This window comes from Lycorma delicatula, chromosome 12 (genome assembly GCF_047948215.1).
Source record: "Lycorma delicatula isolate Av1 chromosome 12, ASM4794821v1, whole genome shotgun sequence".
In the NCBI taxonomy this organism is placed as follows: Eukaryota; Metazoa; Arthropoda; class Insecta; order Hemiptera; family Fulgoridae; genus Lycorma; species Lycorma delicatula.
In genome coordinates, this window is record NC_134466.1 from 38131881 (window position 1) to 38155547 (window position 23667).

Consider the following 23667-nt stretch of genomic DNA (forward strand, 5'->3'; position numbering starts at 1 on the left):
CTAACTATCCTGTTGTGTTGCTCTAGTAATATACATGTATGCACCGTATCTAGAGTACATATAAAAGAACTGTGTTAAGATATTGCAAGTACTTTTCATTATACAGTTGCAAGTTGTCATTTGTAAAAATCTTGTCATAAAGAATATAATTGTCAACTTTGATTTAATACTTTATTCGCTGTAAATAAACGAATTAAAATGAAAAGTGCTTTGTGTAATATATTACAGTACAAGTTGTTGGTAACATCTATATAAAAATATTGTATTTGTTATCAGTGTGTATTTTATTATGTGTAGTATTTATGTTGTTAATTTATTAACTTTAAAATTAGTAACAATGTGCTTTTTTAACATATACATACATGTGTACAGTTAAAATAATTTAAAGTTAATTCAATTCAGTTGATAAATATATTATTGAATATAATAGCATTTGTAACATGCTGTTTAATATCAGTATTCAGACCATTAGATTGAAGAATCATTTGAAAATCTCAATTCTCTAATAGGAAGCACATATAATTAAATACCACCACTATAAATTATGCACAAAGAAAAAAGTAAATTTTGAACGGAATAAAATCCAAATAGAAAATTTTGCAAGGATGTGTTATGATTGAATAACAGCTGTCGTTCTGCTCACATAGTTGTGTAAATGTCTCTTAAAACTTAATTCATTGTTTATCAGCTATTTTTGTCAACCTGTTTCTGAGTAAATTTCTTCTTTTTTTTGTTATTGAATAGTAAAAATAATTTGAATGAAGAAATTTTTTCATTAATTCATTCTTTATATTCCTTTAGGAATGAATTCGTAGTAAATAATTTCTTTGTTATTATAGTAATAATTAATGCTTGTTGTTTGAAATGATTTTTCTTACACTTCAGTAATTTTTTTTTTTTTTTGAAGAGGTAAAAAAGACTCACATTATCATTGCCCACCTCAATAATGGTGACTTCTATTCAGTGTTTTAATGTTTAGTTTTAAGGATTACATAAAAATACAAGTTTCTTCCCCTGCCTCAGATATATTCAAGAATATATTTCTGAAGCAGTTTTTTTTTTGTGACTGCACACAGTCTTTACTTTGTTCAATAAAAGTAATATGGCACAAACTGTAATTCCCTTCTTCATTCCCAAATCTTCCATTAAGATCTAGTGAGTTGTTTTTCAATTAATAATACAAAAATCATGAGCAATCATGTTCATAGATGCATAACACTCTTCTTAAAACCATTCCCTTATTTTGCAAAACATTTCTTACTGCATATAGAAGCCTATATGCTTACTGCATATTCAGTCCTATCTTCTTTAAAGATTTCCATAACACTTTTGAATTGTGAGCAACTTCTGTGGATGAGGTAAAAACTTGTATCACTGTATACCTGTCTTTTTAACTGTACAGTATTAAATGTACTTTTCTTGAGTATATAAAACAGAATTTGATATATATTCTTTTTTACAGCACTTATTTGACAATGTTTTCACATTATTTTACATTGTCTACACATCATGTCTGTCTTTCCCATCATACTTAACTTGAAGCTATATGACATAGCAAGATTGCAAATTACAGAATAAACAGTTACTAAGTAGATGGTTATTGAGTATTAAGATTTAGTTATTATAAAATTTATCTCTGTACACACAAAACGTTTTAGCCTTGAATGGGATTTCAATGTTTCAGATGTAACCATCCAATTAATTTTTGGGTGGAAGTAAGTTTTAATTAAAATTTTATTTTAGTCATAAATGGCTGATAGATAAGCTTTAAGAAACATTAATTATTAATTTTAATTTAGCAAGAGTTGGTGATTAATGAGCAGGCATCAGTCTTACTTTACTTATTAATGTTATTAGGAATAGAAGTGGAAAATATTGAAGATTTACTCTTTCCTAGCCCTCTCCCATTGTAAAAATATCATGCTTGTTGATCATATAAGCAGTTGTTTGGCAAATTTAAAAATAAATATTTTTATAAGTTTGTTACAACATAAGATTTTATTTTTGAAATAAATCAGTTCAATTTTTATAAACCACTTGTAGTATTAAATTTTTTTATTTTTTATGACTATAGATATTTTAAAATATAAAACTAAAAGTTTTAAGTTATAGATTATAAGCAAACCATTACATAAGCTAGCAATTTTGAAAATAATGTTAATTATCCATGTTTGCCATGGTTTTTCTATTTATTTTTCATTGAAGCACTTGTTATAGCAATCTAATAATTCTTTTTAACATATATATATGCATAAATGAAAATAAAAACTATTTAAATCGCTAGCGGTAAAAAAATATGTAAGAAAAATTTTCTAAATATGGATAAATAATTCATTCCAAAATTCAGGTCATCACCATTTGACTACTCTCGTGATATGAAAAGAGATGTTAGTGATCCAGTCTTGGCATATGAGGAAAAAGCGAAGATGTTGAAAACTGATAGTCCAGCCTGAAACGAGTTTCATACTCGAGTGAGTTGTGTCTCGTAACTCTGATTGTTAATAACATTTTTTTTTTTTTGTTCGTCTTGTGTTGTCCATTTGTCTGTCTTGTTTTGTTTTGTACTGTCTTTATTTCATCTAATATTATATATTTTTGTTATTTTTAATAATCATAACATTATTATGATTTTGGTGGAATAATGCATGAAAAAATATATATTTTAAAATTAATTTTTTTATTATAATATTTTTGTATAAGTAATAGGATAATAATATATTTATTTATAACTAAATTATATTTATACATTATTAAAATGTAAATGATTTATATAATACAAATATTACTTTAAAAGTGATGCTTCCCTCACACCTAAAATTCTGTTTAATAGATTAAAAAATAAATGTAAGGCTCATTTCACATAGAGGTGATTACCATTTACTCCATTTTTTTATATACAGCATTCTTTATTTTTATACATTGTAAATCTATTGTCACTATTAGTTTACCAGAGCTTACTTGTATTAGACTTACTTAATTAAACTGGCTTGTAGATTTTTTACAATTTACAAAGCTTTCTGACTATTTAAAAGTTTGGAAATTCAAAAATCATCTATTAATACTGTTTCATGAACAGACAGGGATGGAATAAAATGTAGCTTGTCAATTAATACTATTAATTTATTTGTTGGCATTATCTTATTTACTTGTACTTATCTGTTGGAATGCAGTATATTATGTCATTGATGGTCTGCCTTTGTGAAGTAGGTCTGAATGAATTTAAATTTGAATTTTTTTTTAGTTTTTATTCTTTTATTAATTAATTTTTTTAATTTGAAAAAAGAAAACATAATTAATTTTTCTGCTTATTAGAATGAAAAAGAAACAGTAATTTTTCCTAAATATATGATATTATAATATGCTTAAAAAGAAGGTATATGTGAGTAAATAACATTGTTACATAGATATTAATTTAAAGAAAAGCTGCTTCATCAGTATGCATAATAAGATTGATAGCAATTAAATGTATATAACAAATCAAAGCTGTGCTTACTATTTCTATTTATATTTGCTAACATTTTGAAGACATATCTCATGAAACTTTTCTTTTCAGACATCATATTGTTTTTTAGAAACTTCTTTCAACATTTGAATGGTTAAAATATTTATCATACAGCTTTTATTAACTATTTAACTAACAGCAGATATATTTTTATTTCATAAATAAAATAAAGATTAGTAACAATAACTTACAAAACTAAACCCTGTATACTGCCCATCCCCCAATAGATAACACTATGGATGTAATCAAATTCATAGCAGAATCTGATCTATGTTGTCAAAACCTGAAACTAGGAAAAAGAATAAGGAAAAGAGTGAATAGTAAGAAAATAATATTTATAAATAGAGGAAATGTAGTACAACACAAACATTCTCATCCAAACAAAAGTAGTTCAAGGCCTTCTCAAAGCAGCAGGAGCCCACCATCCTTTGGAAGGTGGAAATATTTTCATTAATTAATTCCAACATATGTTAAATACATACATCAACAAAAATTGTTATCCCTCTAGAAATTAAACAGCCACTAGTGTATGATTTTGGAAGAAACATTCTTGCTCATTTCTGGAACTGTATGATGTCTGGAACTATCCTAAATGGACTACAATCTGTTCAACCAGATCCTTTAGGAGATTAGCACTTATATTAAAGTTCATGTTTTCTTTAAATTATTTACTTAAAAACACATTTTAAGTGTAAAATATGCTTATACACAATTATGTTTTCACAATTGGGTTTTATTATTATGATGAATTTTGTTGTTATTAATAACAAATTAAGGTAAGCAATTAAGTGATAAAAATTAAATAATTTTATATTAATTAATTAATATTTACTTTTATAAATTTTTGCTGTAAAATAAGCATACTGTACAATACACCGATTTTATATTTTAATTAATGGTCAAATTTATGCTTGTAATGTAAAAATAATACAATACGATAGGTATTATTATGGTATATAGTAATAATTTTGTATACTATTTAGGTCTGCATCAGAATGGATAACACTAAATTAATGCTTTTAGTAGCATTCATTAATTTTTAGCAGTTCTTACATTAAATTGGTAAGGGAAAGTTTAAATAGTGATTTTTTTTTAATGTGTGATTCTATGCTGTGATAACATAGTTTGATTTTATTTTAATAAAAATCAGTACTAAAATGTTATATTTATTTCATTAATTATTAATTTAATTATTCACATATATATATATGTATATACATTATCAAAAGCATTTCCAATTAAAGAGATTTATGTGTTTGATTATCTTTAGGTATTTGATTTACCAACAGTTTGTCAAAAATGTCACATGAGTACCAAAATAAGTCACAAAAACAATACCATTAAATAGCAATGTGTTTTTATGTTGTGCTAATAAAGTAGCATTCATCTAAAATAAAATTACTATTTTCAGATTTTAGAAAAATAATTTTTAATGAAAACAGCTATCATCACTGTTAAAGTAAATCTGAAATTATTAATATTTACAAACTGATAATTTCTTATCTTTTATAGCTGTTCCCTGCTCCAGGATATCCCAGATTGGGCAGCCAACAATAAATCTCTTTTACCTTTTCCAGAGAAAAAAATCTACTTCTCAGAAACACTCAACCATTGTCATGTCATCTACCTAACTCATCCTTATCTTAATCCATTTGTTGTTTCCATGGTCGCCTTCTTATTCTAACTCCGATTTCATACTGTAACTATACTTTCCATACTATTTTTTTCCTCATCTGATGTAGGTGTCAAAACTATTTTAATTTCTAGACTAAACAACTTCTAGCAAATTATATATGCTCACATCTCTAATCTCTTCATTTCTTACTTCCAGTCACTTTACTCAAAAATGTTATCTCTGCTCCTTATAGTTTGTTTATGATATTCTTATTACTATATTATTTATTATATTCATATTATTGTTTATAATATAGTTTGTTTCTTTATTTTTTAAATATCACACTCTGATGCATATGCTACGAAAGAAGTTTTCCCATAATGTTTAAAAATAGAATATGGCTGTCTACTCAAGCCCCTGGTAAGTCATCCATTACTACACATCAATAAGAATTTTTCATAAATAATGTAAACATTCGTGAAAAAGGTCATCAGGATTTAAAGAATTACTTCTTTTTTTTCTTTAATAACCCTCTAATCTCTTGTAAATATTTAGATTATCCAAATAGTCATAATCAACTGATTTTAGTGATCAAAAAATTCAGTAACTAATCCAATCTGATTCCAAACAGTTCATTATTTAACATAGTTTGATAATGTTTATGAAATGAGCTGAAGCCCCAGTAGAATTCATTTCTAGAACAATAACTTGCAGGATAACATTATGAATGTTATTCTGTGTCATAACTATGAATTTTATATTATGTTAGGTACCATAACAAAATGTATAAAGGCAATTTAAGAGATGCAGTCATGGCCTTTTTTAAGACAAGCTTTTCCTTTTGCCAAGTTTACTGGAGAAATTGAGGAATAAAGTTTCTCATTTGCTTTGTCCCCTGTATAAAAATATAATATTTGATATCAGCATTACATTCTCATTGAAGTATAGATGATATATAGTAATACATAGTGATAACATCTCTCTTTTCACAACTGGGATTGGCTGTGTAGTAAATATTATTGTTTTGGAAAGCGACACTAATGTAATTTGTCCCTCTTGGTACTTTACTTATGAAGTCTATTCAGAAAATAACCAGACTTTTTCTTTTTAATCTTTATAATTAATTTTACAGATTATTGGTCCTTTACCAATAAAAAGGACATATGTCCTTTTTGCTGTTTGGTCATCAAACTAGGAACAAACTGCTGTGACTCGATGCATTTTCAATTTTTCAGTCAAAATGCCGTAGCATGATCCAATCTAGATGCTAACCTCTCTGCAAGTTCTCTGATAGTCAATCAGTGATTTGCTTGCATCAGATCATTGGTTTTCTGAACGTGGGTGTCATCAGTTGAATTCAAAGGCCTTTCTGGTCGAGGCTCATCTTCAATTGACTGACGACCACTTTTAAGTTATAAAAACCATTCATAATACTGCGTATGACCCAGAACACCATCTCCGTAAGCTTGTTTCAAAAGTTGAAACATTTCTGTGAAAGTTTTCCCCACTTTTACACAAAATGTTACATTGTATTGTTGAACCCAAAAATCACACATCACAGAAATTGCTATGAACGCTTAGTAATGTTGCACTAAAATATATACAATACGAATACTAAACAGGTTATTTTCTGAATAGACCTTGTGCATATAAAGTAGGAGATGCCTCATACATTTATGAGGCAAAAAAAAGACTAGGGCATATTTGTGAAGCAGTAATGAAATACATTCGTTTCTAATGCCTTATATTCCCAATGTTTCCATTCAATAAAAAAAATTGTGATTTAATGCATTTAAATATATTTTATTCATTGTGCTGCTGTTAGATATGATAAATGAAATCATAACAAAAACTGATGATTCTGAGTGATTAAAGATTTTTTAAGAGATTAAAATACACTAATCACACTAAAACTTTATTATGAAAAATAATTTTTTTGTTTTTATGTAAAAGCCAAAAGGTTGATGTTTTTTGGCTTGTTTTGATGTCCATTCAAAATTTCAACCAAACTTGTCAATAAACAAAATACTTTACCTACAGCCAATCAAATTTAATAAACCTCTTTGTTGGATATTCTATATAAAAAATTGAAATATTCTCTCCAAGTGCTCAAACTGAACTTTTTCTAAAATTTTTACATTTAATACAAATAGTAAATCAAACTAGTAAATTTTTTTGTTTACTTGCTCATGTATATAACATATTGAAATTTTAATAACGAGAAAGCCAAACCAAAATTCAAATCAACAGAACAGATATTGAATTTTTTTTTTGATATTTAATTTAAAAAAACAACTACACCTTAATTACTTGAATCGTAGTTAAAAATATATAATCAATTACATTGTCATTGTTATAAATATTTACTTTTTTTTATTCTTGTTGAAATCTTATGTTAACAATTTCAACTGAATTTACGTATGATAAACAGTCTTATGCTTTCTTTATTAGTATTTTGATAATCATTTAATAAAATAATTTTTTCTTGATTTTTCTATTTAGTACTGATAATTGTGCTTTTTTTTGTGGGGCTAACTAATGCTTACTGTCACTAACTTAACTAATGCTAAGTACTAAAAAAAATTAGAATTAAAAACATATTTAAGGTTTTAACTTTTATTATACTGTCATTACGTTCGAGAAATTACATGAATCCACAAATCATACAATAAAACATTATTTTTTTTTAAATGCATGTATCTTGGATGCTGAATAGATTAATAAACTTTCAAAATTATAAATTTTCCTTTCATTATAGTTTTACAGAGTTGAATACAAGTAGTAAGGATTCTAGTTTAATAAATTTTTTTTAACAGTCAACATAAAATAATGGCAGACCGTTTCACTTACTTTGTTTTATAGAAGAATCTATAAAATATTAGCCATTTAATTTTTTTAAACTTTAATGCATTTTTAAACAACTTCAAAAAAAGAAAGTGGTTTTTGCTTCAACACATTTGTTATTTCTATTTTTATCTTCTATTTTTATCTTCTATTTTTTAATCTGTTCAAGGCTTACTCTTTAACAGCCTTTGATGATTCTCATTTTTTGAAATTATTTAGAGGAAATTATTCTGTTGAAATTAAATCACTTTTTATAAAAGGTGTATTCTTGAGGAGTAGAATTTAGAGAAAATTTTAAATTTTATTTTGATACTTTAATTTCAAAATCAGATAAACTGCTCTCATTATATCAGAATGTATTTAATAGAAAATTGTATTTTAATTAAGTTTTCCATCTATCTATGATTTTTTTTAGTATGGTAAACCATGTAGTTGTTCATAGAGTATGCGGTCTATTTAATATATATGTAATTAAAGTTAACTCTGTCAATAATATTTACTGGGCACAATAACAACACTTTGTTGTGTGCCCAAAAAAAAAAAAAATAAATTATTACTAAGATGCATTTTACTTTAATGTTATCTTTACATTTCATAAAAAAATATAACAGGGGTTTTTCTATCATTAGTTTTATTTACCTAAATGTGTGCCCAATTTATATATGTATAACTATTTATTTGTAAAAAGTCTTTTAATGTAACTTGAAGAATGAACTCGTGAGAATATTTTAACTACATAATTTAAATTCTAGTAAATTTCACCTGTTTCTGAAAAAAAAAAATAGTTTTGGAATTTAATGATTAAGAGAGGACTTTCAGAAATAATAACGTAAAAAAGATTATTCCTGCTTTTTCTTTTGGTAAAACATTTTTTTAAATTTATTTATTCAGGATGCAGGTTAGTCAGTTATTCAGACAATCAAAATTAAAACAAATTCAATTGCATATAATTCTAACAGAAATGTTATTAAAATTTTAAGTAGTTTTTTCAATATGTTTGGAAATAGTTTTTTTGTGATTTATGTGATATTTACAAGTTCGTTTTTTCATGAATTTTTAGTAAAAGATGTCAATGGAAAAAAAATTAAATAAAAATGAAATTTAAATAATTTTTGTTTGGAAAATTTATTGAAATTTTGACTGTTAGTTAACCTTTTAGGTAATAAGATATGGTACAAAAAAACCAGGCAGTTCAGTTTGCCAGGTACATCACCAAAATTTAAAAGTTTTTTTAATACTCGTGATTTTTACAATCCACCTTATTTTGAATATAATTTCTGATTATTTCATATTGAATTATTATATTTGTATGTTATATAATTTATTCAAATTTTATAAAAGATTTTTTTTTTTATTTACTACTGCTATCTTTTTCATGTTTTCTTATACATGATTTATTTTTTAATTAACAGTAAAATTATGATTTTTTTTATTAAAATTCTAACAGTACAATCATATCAATCATCTTTACTTACAGTGCATGTGAAAATTTGATCATATTAATTTATATTACTTGTTATATAACCAAATTAATTTTATAACTTTTCTGTATCGTTATCTTACACGCCATTGAAAGATGTATGATCATCATTTTTTAATCTAATAAATTTCTTTTAGATTTTTTAAACAATCTTTTTCATTGATGATTATACTTACAGGAAATGTAAAAAAAGTATGCAAGCTTGAGATTATTTAAACTAGACAAATTGCTACTACTATAGTACTATTAAACTGCTAAATTAAAAACATTTACCACCCTCCACGTGTTAGGAGATATATTATTATAAGTAACTCATTTTATGGTATTATTTTTCTACTTATCAAAATAATCTGGTCTACACATTTTCACTGAATAAAAAGTAAACAAAGTAGAATTTTCATTATCTTAAATTTAGGAAAAACAACAGATCTTCAATTTATAGAAATAAATTTCTGTATTTAATTCAGTTGATCTTCCTTTTCTTCTTCTTGAATTGGCCACCTTAGGACCACAATAAATATCTTAATCATTTTTTTGACATCCTTTCTTCCCAATAATTCTTCATTCTTTCTCGATCTCTTTACCCCTTCTCTCTTCACTCCATCTGTAGTCATATTTCTTATTTGGTTTTTTCTGGAAACCCTTGTTTTCTAAAATAATATTTCCAAATTTATTTCTGTTTAAGATTATTTCTTCAGTTGATATTTAGTTCTCTCATATTCTTTAAAGCTTCATTAAACCAAGTATTTTTAGATTTTTGATTTCTTTTAATCTGTCTTTTTTCTTCCAGTCTGAAAAGATATCCAAAAAAAATCAGTCTTCGTTTCCTTATAACATCTGAAAGTCTGCCTTAAAATCTATAAATCTCTTCATTTTTTATAATCCTCAAACTATTTTCTTCAATTTTAACTGGTCCTAATATTTTTCTTAATATTTTCTTCTCTTTCTTCCTTAGCCCTTCAATTTCGTCTATGTTATTCATACATAAACACTCAGAGGCAGACAAACATTCAAGTATTATAACTGTATACTATAATGCCTAATCTTTTTTTGTAAATTGATTTTTTATTGTACAAATGCTTTGTGGAGTAACATGCAAGATCCATTTTACTAGCTGTTAGTTTTATTTGATTCTTTAGCTAAAGCATTAGGTTTAATTATTTCAACTAGATATTTGCCAGCCTCTGTGGTGCGAGTAGTAGCATCTCGGCCTTTCATCCAGAGGTCCCAGTTATGAATCCAAGTCAGGTATGGTAATTTCACAGAGGCTACAAGTCATTCATCTCATCCTCTGAAGCAATACTTAACAGTGGTCCCAGAGGTTAAACAAAAAAAATTGATATTTAAGTTTATTAATTTTTCCATATTCAGTTTTAAAGTGTTTTGAGCATTTTTAATATTTGTCATAAATTCAATTTTTTGAAAAGAGATTTATAAACCTGTTTTTCAGCTAAAACTTTTAAAAGATTAATTTGAATTTCTGCAGTTTTAATATCCAGGGACAAAATTCCCAGATCATCTACAAAGACCAAACAATTGATTTTGAGATTCTTACCCTTATTTCGTAGTTTCACATTTTCTAACTTTAAAATTTCCATCTGTTTGTTCCATTCCCTAGTTGTTTTTTCTGAAATCACATTAAACAATAAGGGTGATAGACAGCCTTGCCTCACACCTGTTTTTATTTCGAAAGGTTCAGAGCTTAGTCCTTGAAATTTTATTTTTGAGAAAGTATTTGTAAGGACGTTTACATTCAACATTTTATTGTCTGCTCCAAATTCCTGTAATATTTTGAACAAAGCTTTACTCTCTATTGAATCATAGGCCTTTTTAAAATCCATAAAAGTGATTATAATATTTTTACCCCTTTTGCAGTAATCTCGAATAATTGTTTTTAAACTAAAGATTTGCTCTGAATAAGACTGTCCCTTTCTGAAACCTCCCTGGAATTCTCCAATTTGGGGTTCTAATTGTTCTTCCATAATATTTAAAAAACTTTTGAAAAAATTCTGTAAGTTACAGGTTGAGAAGATACAGAAGGTTGATAGACTGAAGTTCAGCTAAACCAGTCTTTTAAATGCGAATAGCTCCTCAATATTGCCCTTGGCCACCATATTGTTGTTCGGTTCTGATTATCAACACATCTTGAGCTGATGATCTAAAGATCTAAAGATATATACTTTTTATTTGAAAAAATACTACATAACTTAAGATTTCCAGCATATCATATGAATCAGTATTAATATTCAAGAATAAGCTTTTAAATTCAATTTGACAGTGGCATATTATTTTATTTTGAGGGAAGAAATTTTCAAACTTCTGGAGAACTCTTGTAAGAATTGAAAGGAGCTTACTAGATTTTGTGCCATAAGTATAGGGAATCTGGCTTAAAAGTTTTATGTCCAGTTAGATACTTAACATTCACTACACAGTTCTGGAGATGTGCAATAATTTTCCTTTTTAAGTCTTATTCACATTCTAGAATAGCTCATTAATTCATGGAAGAAAATTAACTTTTTTTCTGCATTTATAAAGCTAGTTGTATGAAAAATCATTCATCTATTCTTGATAAATAAATTCTGATCTTCTCAGGGATTATGCAAACGACAAATACCTGTCAGTGTGCTCAGTTATCCTGCAAGTAGGGTTGTTTCTCTTGTTCTGTGGTTCACTCATAGGTATATCATTATTTCTCACCATCTATACCTTTTTTTTTTATTCTAGATTCTTCTCTTCCTCATTTTTTATTGTATGGGTTTAGATTAAACTCTCCTAGGTCTATATTAAGCTTGTTGAGACTAGCTGAATTAGTAGATACTCAGCATGATTTATTTATGGGGACTACCATTTTACCAATCTGAAGGTTCTTGTCCAGTGACTTCACAATAGGTTTTATGCCTGAAGTGCCTGTAAGTTATAATAAGGTCTTATAATTTTATTTTTAAATATACAATAATGCATCTAGGGCTCAAATATCTGTTTTTTAATTATTACTTTATTATGTAATATAGTTATTATTTATCTGATGATTATAATAATATGACCTTGTCAAATAAATTTAATGATGTAGTGGCCAAGTTTTTATTCTGTTTCATATATTCTCTAACATTAAAAAAAAATTAAAGGACATATTGGTAGTACAGAAATACTTTTCAGCATGACAGGAAATTCTAGTAAAGAGACAATGTAATAAATATGTTAATTGTATTTATTATTGTTATAATTATTATTATTATTTCTTTTTACATTTATTCTTTCAGTTTTGTGCATTGTGTTTGTTTTTTATGTGTCGGGGAATTCATCATCAGATTATTTAGAATATTTGTTTTTATTATTATTATTATTAGTTTAATGCATTGCTTGAATAACGTGCTTTATTTCTGTTTTATTTTAACTATTTTTCTTATTTTACTGACATATTCCTTGTTGTTGTTAAATAAAATGTTAAATAATATTATAAATTTACTTAATGAAATAATTTTATTTTTATTAATAATTGTTATTTATCATATCTTTATCAAAGTAATTATCTCAAATTATTATATGGTGTGCACATTTTTTTCTGTATGTGCTATTGTTATTTTTATTATTATTTTATTATTTTTTTTGCTTGTTTTTTACAAGCAAAAAACAGTTTTCAACTGTTAAGGTCATTAGCCCTCGTCACATTCTTTAAAAGAAATTAGTATCACCATCAGGATCATCATATGTAAGGGTGTAAAGGGCCCATAGATTTTATTTAAAAGCACAAATTACACAAAAACATTAAGACACAAATAACAAAGACCAACACAAACACAACACTTACGGGGTGTAAAGGGCCCCGATCTTAAAATTTAAGATAAAGTTCTCAAAGAACATGAACATGAAATTAAAAAATACAAGTTATCAATACCATTATCTTCTTCTACCTGTCTTGATTATTTATTAGTTTAGCACCCTCGGGGCAACCAGAACCGCCGTTAAGCAGTATATCAGTCGCGCCAGGATGCCGTCGCAGTTGACTCCCCCTATATACAGGCTACAGGCATCCACTGCGTTTACCCATAGTCTCGCGCCTCAGTCCACCCTTGAGGGTCCCCCATGCCATCATTGGACACATCCCGACTCACTGCTCTTGAATGCAGAGGAGCCAGGGTGGCCTAGGCAAGAGGGCTACCTACCGTCACTATTTACGCTTCGAGACTCCCATACATATAAAAATTCCTCTTATAGATTCTTTATCACAGCTTTAAATTTTCATTTTTATAGACTTTTAAGAAGTCCACTGGCATGTAAATATGCAACTATTTTTCTTTCATTTCCATTAGCTAAATCAGCAGTAATATCATTTCTTAGCAGGAACCTCTTTCTGAGGTCCTCATATACGGTACACTCTTCTATTAGATGCTTAATTGTAAGTGCTTTATTACAAACACCGCACATTGGTCTCTCTTCGTCAGTTAACAAATATGAATTTGTTAATCGCATGTGACCGATTCTAAGTCTGGTCAATGCTACTTGTTCACGGCGAGTCAACTTCACATCGCTTTTCCATTTATATGGAGAAGTTTTCACTGAGTTTAATTTGGTATTTAAACTCCTCCATTCAGTATTCCACTTGTTTTTTACTATGTTTGTTAGACGGTTTTTAACATCTGCCACTCTTACAGGAAATGCATCCAAATCATCGCAGACTGTTGCCTTTCTGGCAGCTTCGTCTGCACTTTCATTACCTGTAATATCAGCATGCCCAGGAGTCCATACAAATACGCATCGCTGTCCTTGTTGATTTAGAACGTATAAAATTGACAGGATGTTTGCAATTAGGACATCCTTAATGTTCTTGTTCCGAATTGCAACAAGTGCACTTAAAGAATCGGAACATATTAGCACTCCCTCTTCGCAATAGTGTTCTGTGTAGCGAAGAGCTTGCTGAATGGCAGTAAGTTCTGCCGTATAAACACTGGCCATATCTGGCAGTTTCCAAAAGTGGGCCTCTCCATTTACATATATGGAGCATCCAACACCATGTTCAGTTTTAGAACCATCAATATAAATTCTAATATATTCTTCGTAACTACTGACGGTTGTCAAAAATTTCTGTTGGATGATAACTGCTGGCTTCTTTTTTATTTCTCCCTGAGAGAGATCCAACCTTTATTTACCGCTGTCAAGAGCCACGGCGGTATTTCTCTTGTGGAAATTGCTAGTGTCTCTGGAATACTAATTTCGTATTTTCTTCTTAATTCGTGGTACCTAATTCTGGCTGGTCTGGAATAGGTAGCACGATGTTCGTATAATGCAGCCATAGGATGATTGTTAAAAAGTTTGTTATTTATATGGGCAGGAAAAGCCCATATATTTGCTGCATATCTTAGCAAAAGGATCTCTCTTCTATAATGTAGTGACAGTATTCCGGTTTCAGACATTAGACTAGTCGCCGGACTTGTGCAGAAAACACCTGTCAAATATCTTATTCCGCTATTATGAATTACGTCTAACTTTCTTAAATGCGACTTCCTAGCGAATGAATATACAATACATCCGTAGTCTAGTTTTGATTGAACCAATGCCTTATACAATCTCAATAATATCTCTTTGTCTGAGCCCCAATTAATGTTCGATAAACATTTTATAATGTTTAGGGCTTTTTTGCATCTAACACTCAAGTCCTGTATGTGTAATCCCCACATGCTACACTCAAACAATTTTTAAATTTATAATACCGAAATCTATGTTTGATATCACTAAGTTTCATTAATACTCTCCTTTTTTTGTGTTAGAATTACTTTAATATCTTCCTTAGAATTGCTCATTTTTGTCACTTTACTACCAAAATTACAAAAAAATTTTGTAATTTAATCAAACCTTTTGAAATTTTTTAAAAAGTTTGAAACAGTTTTTTTTTTTTTTAATAAACACCTTTATAATGTATGTTTATATTTTTAATGTTAAAATAATTCCTATCAGAAAAAATACATTTACTCCAACTCATTTTTTATCTTCAAAACATTTCTGAACTGTAATTTCCTTTATAGCTTTTAATTCTCTCAGCAATTCTTGTTTAATGTCTTAAATAATTAGAAAATGTTAACCTTCATTGAGTTTTTATTATTCTCAGAAAGGAAAGTCATAGGAGGCTTTAGCTGGTAAATATAGTTGTTATAGTCATGATAGCCTTATTTTAGGCTAAAAATTGTAAATCAAGTAATTACATATGAATTGGTAGATTATTTTGGTGTAATTTTCATGAATTGTATTCCACAAATCTGACTATATTATACTATATCTTAAGATGGCTTAATGCAAATGATGTAAAATGCCCAAATAGTTTCTTCCATTGATTGTAATATATCTTTTGGTGAAAATACATAGAATATAATTTCATGGAAAACATAAAAAAATATTCAAAGAAAACATTAATAAAAACTTCAATGTTTGATTGAACTTGATGAGGTTTTTTGTCTTTGCTCAATTGGAAGCTTCTATCAAGATAATGTAGCTTGGTTTAAATCACATATGTTAGCCATTCATCCATGCTTTGATTCATTGAAGCAAAGTTGGATCACGATTAGGTTTTTTTATCACTTTTTCATTAATTTTTTAATAGTGCAATCTTTTATAAAAATTTAATAACCGGAACAAATTTTGTTGCTACTCCCACTGTAATGCCCAAAATCAATCAAATTTATCTTATACAAAACATATAAGATACCAAACTATTTGGAAAACGTAGCAACACAATGAGGATGAAGTTGAATTTCCAACTTCATCATCATATGCAGCTGATTTATGACTATTTTTAAAATATTTGAATCATCGCATACATTTCTACTTATTACTTACTAAAAGTCTTTAGCTAAATTTCACCAAATTAGAACACAAGGTATGTCTTATTTGACTATTTTGAGCAGTTTTTTTTTACCATATTTGTGAGAATTTAATCAAATCAGTTACATGAAATTTATTGTAAACATTTCATCAGTAATTAAATAACATATTACAAATTTCCTTACACAACATAATGTGGTTATTAAATTTAAACTATGCTACCAATATGGTTACAAGTGCTTTTTTTATAGCTGTTTTTTTTCTCTGTTCTTTGTGATTTGTAAATATTTAAGATTAGTCTTTACAAACTTACTTTTGTTGATAACTTTTTCTAAGTCAGATGAATTTAATGTCCTGTTTATTTCCATTCTTCTCTGCAGGATCTATCATAAAATCACTATTGCTTCTCTGGTTCCTTTTTTGCTCTAAAACCAGAATGATCCAGATTTTTCTTGTCAATCTGAATTTTATTATATTATGTATGATTTTTGCTGTGTGTGTGTGTGTGTGTAGAATAATAAACATATAGTTGTTTATTATTCTAATCAAATGAAAAAGTACAAAAATGTTTAATATAATAAAAGAAAATTATGCATTTGCATGTTGTTTATCCATATGGAATGCCGTATTTGATGTTTTTTATTGTGTTGAATGGTCTTAATTGTAAATAGAATGTTCCTTCTTACTGTAAATTTTCCTTGAATTAATATATATGTAAATATTAATACTACATTATACAACAAGGAATATAGTTTATTATAATTTATTTTTTTATTAGTTAACTTCTATTTTTCTTCTAAAATCTATTCTTTTTTATGTCTTTTTTTTACAGAAATGATTCATCATATGATTTAACTTTCCGTGTATAACATCGAGGATTGTATAGATCTAAATTGATCTAATCATGATACACTTGGGGTACTGTATTGCTGTCTGAAAAATTAGTGTTTGTAAATCATAATGTAAGATAAAAATGAATAGAATTTATTAATTGACTTCATAATATGATTATATATATATATATTAATATTCATTGTACCAGTATTTTAAAAAAAAAAGTTTTTTTATTGTTTGTAAAACATAAGCAATCAAAAGCAATCAATTTATGAAGTACCTGTTTAATATTAAGGATATATTATAAAATAGTTATACATTGTAATATTAATGTTAATAGTGTATTAGTATATGAAAGGAAAACTAAAATTTCATTTTCTATTGTTTTTTTAAATATTTAATAGTGTTATTATTACATTTAGTTTTTATCTATTAATATAAGTAATAAAATGCATTTATGTTAGATGGTAACCGATTATTTAAATAAAAAGTACAATGTAAAAGTACCAGGACTGAAATAGTTATAATAATTCACGTCACAAAGCTTTTAAATTAATAGAATTTAAAAAACTAATTTAAAACAAACTTAACCAATTTAAAATTTAAAAACTAATATTAACCGAAACAAAGTTTTCAGTAATTGTTACTTTTATTTCTTTTTGTCTTCTACATTTAATGTAATTCATAGAAGAATAAAAAGATAAAGATTACAGTAGTAATTGGTGAGGACAGTATGGTTGGAACCACTATTGATCACATTTAATTTCCCATTTTTTTTTTAATACAGGTATCTGGTACATGTGTTTAGAGTAGAAAAAAATTTGAATTGTTTTAATTATATTATGCAATTTTTTTCACGTTTTTAAATTTTATAGCATTTGAATTTATATATTTTTATTTATTGTATGAAAATTGTACATTTTCTCTAATGAAGTAGTAAACTGAACAAAACTTCTGAACATATTTATTTTTTTCTTTTAACAGTTCACTTTCTTACTCATGAAAACATAAATCCATAAGATTATTTCATAAAAAAAAATTATATATTGGTTAATGTATAAATCTAGCTAAGTCTTTTTTCCTCTTCAAGCATTGTATATAATATATATATATATATATGTGGACTTTTCGTGACAGAAAGGGATACATTATTTATATTGATAATATTTTATATTAATACAATGGTGTTTTATATTTTATCTCTTTGTTACTATTATGGCTGTGACACACATGAAGGTGCACTAGTCAGAGTTACTTTCTTTGAAATTAATGATCTTCTCTTTTTAGCTACTTAAGTAAAGGTGTTCCGCATGTGGATGAATATCACTTGTATTTTGATATACTGAGATTAGCTTACTACTATACTGCAGTATATTTACCAAAAAAAAAAGGCAATAGGAAACCACTTTACTCCTTATTTCTCTTTATAAGCTAGTTACGGGAGATTTTTTATTCGTAGAAAAGACAATAAAATTTTTAGAAGTGGTTTGTCATGACAAGTTGCTTATAGTTTAATGTAGATCACTGTGGCATCTTATTCAACAAATTTTTTTTTAGATAGTTATTTCTTTTAAGACAGCTATTTTTTAGAATTATTTTTTAATTATTCTTTTTTTATGGTTTAATCACTTAGTGGTAGCCTCATACACTTATTCAAGCTGAATTTTAAGGAAAATAAAAAATAGAACGGTTTTTGAAATTATTTTTTCAATAATTAGATAATATTACATGGTAGGGAAAGTAAAATGATGATTCATTTCAACCAGTAACCTAGTGAATTTCTCTATCCATTTGATTATTATGATAACTAAAATATCTAGTTCATAGTCACCAATTCTAGGGCAAGCTTCAAGCAATGAATCATCATAGATTAATTTCTTTTTTAATTCAGGTATAAAACTATTACTATTATATATTTTTTTAATGTTTTAGAATTTGTTAATAATTATGTTTTATTTATAAAAATGCTTATTAAATTATTGTTTATAAATGACACATGTTATAAATGTTTAAATGTGTTGAGTTTTACTTTAATTATGTATAATTTAAAAGTTTTATGTCTAGGTTGTTATTTTTATTTATAATAATTAAAAATAATATTTAATGTAAAATTATGTTGATTAATTTTGTTTATTTAAAAATATTAATAATTTTATTACTTTTTTGTAATTATTAATCAATAACAATTTTATATACATAATATTCGCTTATCCCTGCATTTAATTAATGACTAGATTTAATTAGCATTTTCAAAGGAGCTCTATGAGAAGAACAAGAGAAGTTATAGCACTCAACAAGAATAACTTTTGTATTTTGTATTCTTCATAAAGGAATTTTATAAATTACTCTTATCAACAGTACTTGTAGATATAAATTAAATACTTTCATGTTTAAGACATAACTTCCTTTTAAATTTACAATTCACAATTTTTCAGTAATTAAAACAGGTATTCTAGTAATTTACATATATTTTTTTTTGTTAATTACTTGTTTTTCTTGTGATTTTTAATAAAAATTATATACAGAATATTAAAAAATACTACAAAAATTAAATTATTCTTTTACATAAACAATGTTCATGTCATTTACCTTTCAAAATTTTCTGACAGTGATGGGCATCCCTTTACAACATCTGTGTTATTTTACTTGCAATTTATTCCTTATGTTACACTTTTCAAAGTTTCTTGAGTGTAACTGCTTCTTTTTTGTTTCATCCTAGTACTATATTATTTTGTATATAACATTTTCAAATTATATTTAGTTTTTATACCTTTTCTGGTTCATCTTTAAAAAAAGATTTATGGAAAAAATTATAGTATTAATTCATAATTTTAATACTTATTCTTAAAAACTCCTGAAATAAAATTTGTGTTACATTTTATTGTTATAAGTTTTTATTACTTGTAAGACATTGGTGTTGCTTAAGTGTTCATTCATCCAATTTATGAATGATTTTCACACATGTAATATGTACTTTCAAAATAAATTATTAGACAACCAATCTGTGTTGGTGGCATAAAAGAAATAAGTTTTTTTTAAATATTTAACAATAAAGTGCTGATCCCCAGGGGGGATTGCTTGTATCTCGGCCTTTCATCTGGAGGTCCTGGGTTCGAATCCCGGTCAGACATGGCATTTTTCTTACTCTACAAAATTTCCATATTCCCACACAAGCTTCTCTGTAAGTTTCTGTGGTGAATAATTTATCAAGTAAAAAAAGTCCTCGCCTTTGCCACTCCCTTGATCTCCATAGGAGAGATAATTTCTCTACCTTTCAGTTGTAGAGAAATAAATGGATGGAGATGTTTGTTATTTCCTTACTATATAATTGTATGGTTCTGGATTAAATTTTGAAATTTGAATATCCACCCTATTGGCATTTTTCACGCATTAAAAAATTCATTTCTTATGTCTAAAAAATAAAATTAGGGTGTTGTTTTGGTAGTTGCCAGAAAGAATAAATAATTCAAAATGTTATTAATTCATATTAAAGTTGGTTTTCATTAGTCTGAATTTGAGTGGTTCTTTATTTAATTGTTAAAGCTTGGATAATTTTAGAGTAAAAAATATTATTAGTGTTTTCATGATAGTTAATGGTAGATTCAGCTCCTTTCCTTAAAAGAAAAATATTCAATTTTTTTTTTTTTTACCTCGGTCACTATATAGGTATTGTGTGTTTTTAAACTAGATACTATAACTTAGATGTTATTATATTTTAAAATCATTTTTCCATCTATTAAAGTTATAATAGGTTTAAGTTTAAGTTAATAAAGTAGATAGGTTACAAAATATTGCAGTTTTCTAGATGATATGTCAGGCTTTAATTAATTAAACATTATAATAATTAATTCTGTTTATTCTGGAAAAATTATAAATGAATTAAAAAATAAATCTTAAAGAAATGTTTTCATAAAATGATATGTTTAGATGTATAGAATAAACAGCATGAAACGTTAATAAAATTTTTATTTTTATATATAAATTGAACTGTGATTTTTGAGGTTGTTTGTTTAAATATGTGATTTTTTTTATTATGCTATTAATTAATGACTTTAATGGAACTGTTTATTTATATACAATTAATTCTTGATTATCAGCAGTAATATTTTAGAGAAGACACATCATAGCTCTTTTTTCAGGTAAATGTTCTAGTATTTTTTCTTTCTAAAAAATATTGAGGTTCTAACCATGTTAACAGTTAAAGCAAAACATTTTTTTTTTTTAAATATACTGTAACAAAACTGTATTTTTTTTTAATTAACTTTTTTGTTTTTAATTTTATGCTAGATATGATTGCTCAATGAATCATCATAGTTAAGTTACAAAATAGATAAACCAATTACTCTAATCAAGAGTTAGATCTATATCTGTCATTCCTAAATTTGCACATTTAACATTTTATATAAGTAGAAAGTGGTATTAAAATCAGTTTTCCATTATTTATCTCATATATCATTATATTAGTTAGAACTGTTCTATAAACCCTTCAATAGTGTATGTATAAATAATATTGTATGAAAAAATCAAGTAACATTACAAAGCATTTGTTAAATAACCATATATCACATATCTGCATATAGCATTGAATTATTAAATAGATTTCATCAATAATGGTGTATGCTACTTCTTGGTATGCTGTCTTAGGATTTATGTTGATATATCAAAGAAACCCATGATGAAATCGTTATCAAAGAAGCAGAAAAAAATATAAAATTTTATTTACATATATGTATACAGAAGATGTTAAAATCTAAAAAAATATATAAAAAAAATAATAAGCCTATAAATAATTTTAATCTTATATATGTAAAGATAATAAACAAATAAATCTAATTTTTTTTTTTAATTTATCAGTAATTATAAATGAAATACTTTATTCATAATTAAATTATGTTTGACCAGGTAAACTGATTTTTGTTACTATTTTTGTGTACTTATATAATTATCTTTAAAATAAATAATTGTTTGATTATTGTACAAAATGTTAAATAACTACTTCATGTAAAAATTATGTTTTATTACACAGCTTGTTTTGTTTGAGTAAAAATTTATATTATATATTTATGTTAATTTTTTGTAAAATTTATATAAAACTATTTTTTATTGTAAAATTAATTAAATAATAGTAAATAAAACTTTATTTATTTTGTGTATGTGGATATTATATTGTTATTTATTTAAATATAAGTTAGGGGTCTTTTTTTTAATTTGGAAGTTATAAAATAAGATAAATAGATATTCAGTTCAGTATTGTGTTTTATTTATATATATCACTAGGATAATTCTGTAGAGGTTGTTATTTTGTAGCTTCAGAATTTATTTATGATTTTTTTCTTTATCACTGATAAACAATTGTAAAAAAAAAGACGATTAACTTTCATAACCTCTAATTTTTTTTTTTCACCAGTACTGCGTTAAGTTTAAATATAATTTTATAAAATGTTAATACATAAAAATAATGATAATATTACTTACAGGGTTATCATATTGTTTAATAATGTATAATTACTTGTATATGATTTTTGTAAATAATAAAGTATATATATTTGTTTATTGTTATTGTTATATTATTTTTATTGTGTTAATAATGATTATTATTTACAATATTATTAACTTTTGTATAGACATTTTGAATTTTTTCTATTTAACAGAGAAAAATGTTTAATTTTTGTAAATATTTGAACACACGGCTCTTTTATCTATAACTACTGCAAGGCATTTCCACTCTGCTAATTTTTTTTTTTTTTTAATTTTTACTTCCATTCTGCTGTCTTTGATTTTTTAAATAAAATAATATGTATTGCAGTAGTAAAATGGGGCTTAGACGAACATATGATTAAATCTTAACTCGTTGAATATATATGACATATGATTGAATTTAATTTTTTTTTTTAAATCGAATGTTAGTAATAAAAAAAAGGTTTTGTGAAATTACAAACAAAACAAAAAAATGTGTAATTCATACTGATGGTTGTTCTGTTGAATCTTGTATGATATATTATTATAAGATTTCCACAAAAAGGTATTCTTAATGTTTTCATTTAAAATAAAATTGAAATTATGTTTTTGTTTTTTTATAACATCAGGTATTAATAGGTTGTCACATATTGGCCTTTTTCATACCTTCATAGATCTGGTATCTAATGAATTTTGTGTCAAGATTTTTTAATATATCATAAGTTTTTTTATTAACAAGGGCAAGTAATCCATTTACAATGGAGTTTATCAATGCCCTTTTTCTGGGTAGTAGAAGGAAGAGCCCCTACTTTAAACCTAAAATGGCTCCTCCTAACTTGGCTGCCATTTCCAAGTAAATTTCATTTTAAGATTTTGAATGGTTCAAGCAGGTTATTTGTAACTAGTCATAGCAATGCAGCAACCAAGTGGCAAGTATTCAAGTCTCATTATTGAGAGGTCTTGGTTATTATTCAAGTTTTATTATCATTTTTTTAATATTGTTTTTCCTTATATATATATATATATATATATATATATATATATATTCACAAAGCAGATCGTTTTTTATTAAATAGTATTTTTAATAATAATTATCAAATATATAAGAATCTGGATACGAAA

General features: G+C 26.0%; 1 protein-coding gene across 6 annotated transcripts in view; it reads left to right on the forward strand.

Annotated features, from left to right (window-relative positions):
• The window catches only part of Ctns (lysosomal cystine transporter cystinosin), a 190430-nt gene that overhangs the window by 154955 nt on the left and 11808 nt on the right, over window positions 1-23667 (forward strand). For 3 of the 6 annotated variants that reach the window (XM_075379291.1, XM_075379290.1, XM_075379289.1), the window contains 2 exons: window positions 2348-2471; window positions 17087-22641. The exons of 1 other annotated variant lie outside the window; for it this stretch is intronic. In XM_075379291.1, the coding sequence (XP_075235406.1) occupies window positions 2348-2453 (106 nt within the window). In that variant the 3' untranslated portion in view covers window positions 2454-2471; window positions 17087-22641. Of the gene's footprint in view, window positions 1-2347; window positions 2472-4485; window positions 4565-17086; window positions 22642-23667 lie in introns of those variants that run through there. 2 more of the 6 variants (XM_075379294.1, XM_075379293.1) reach the window with 2 other exon arrangements.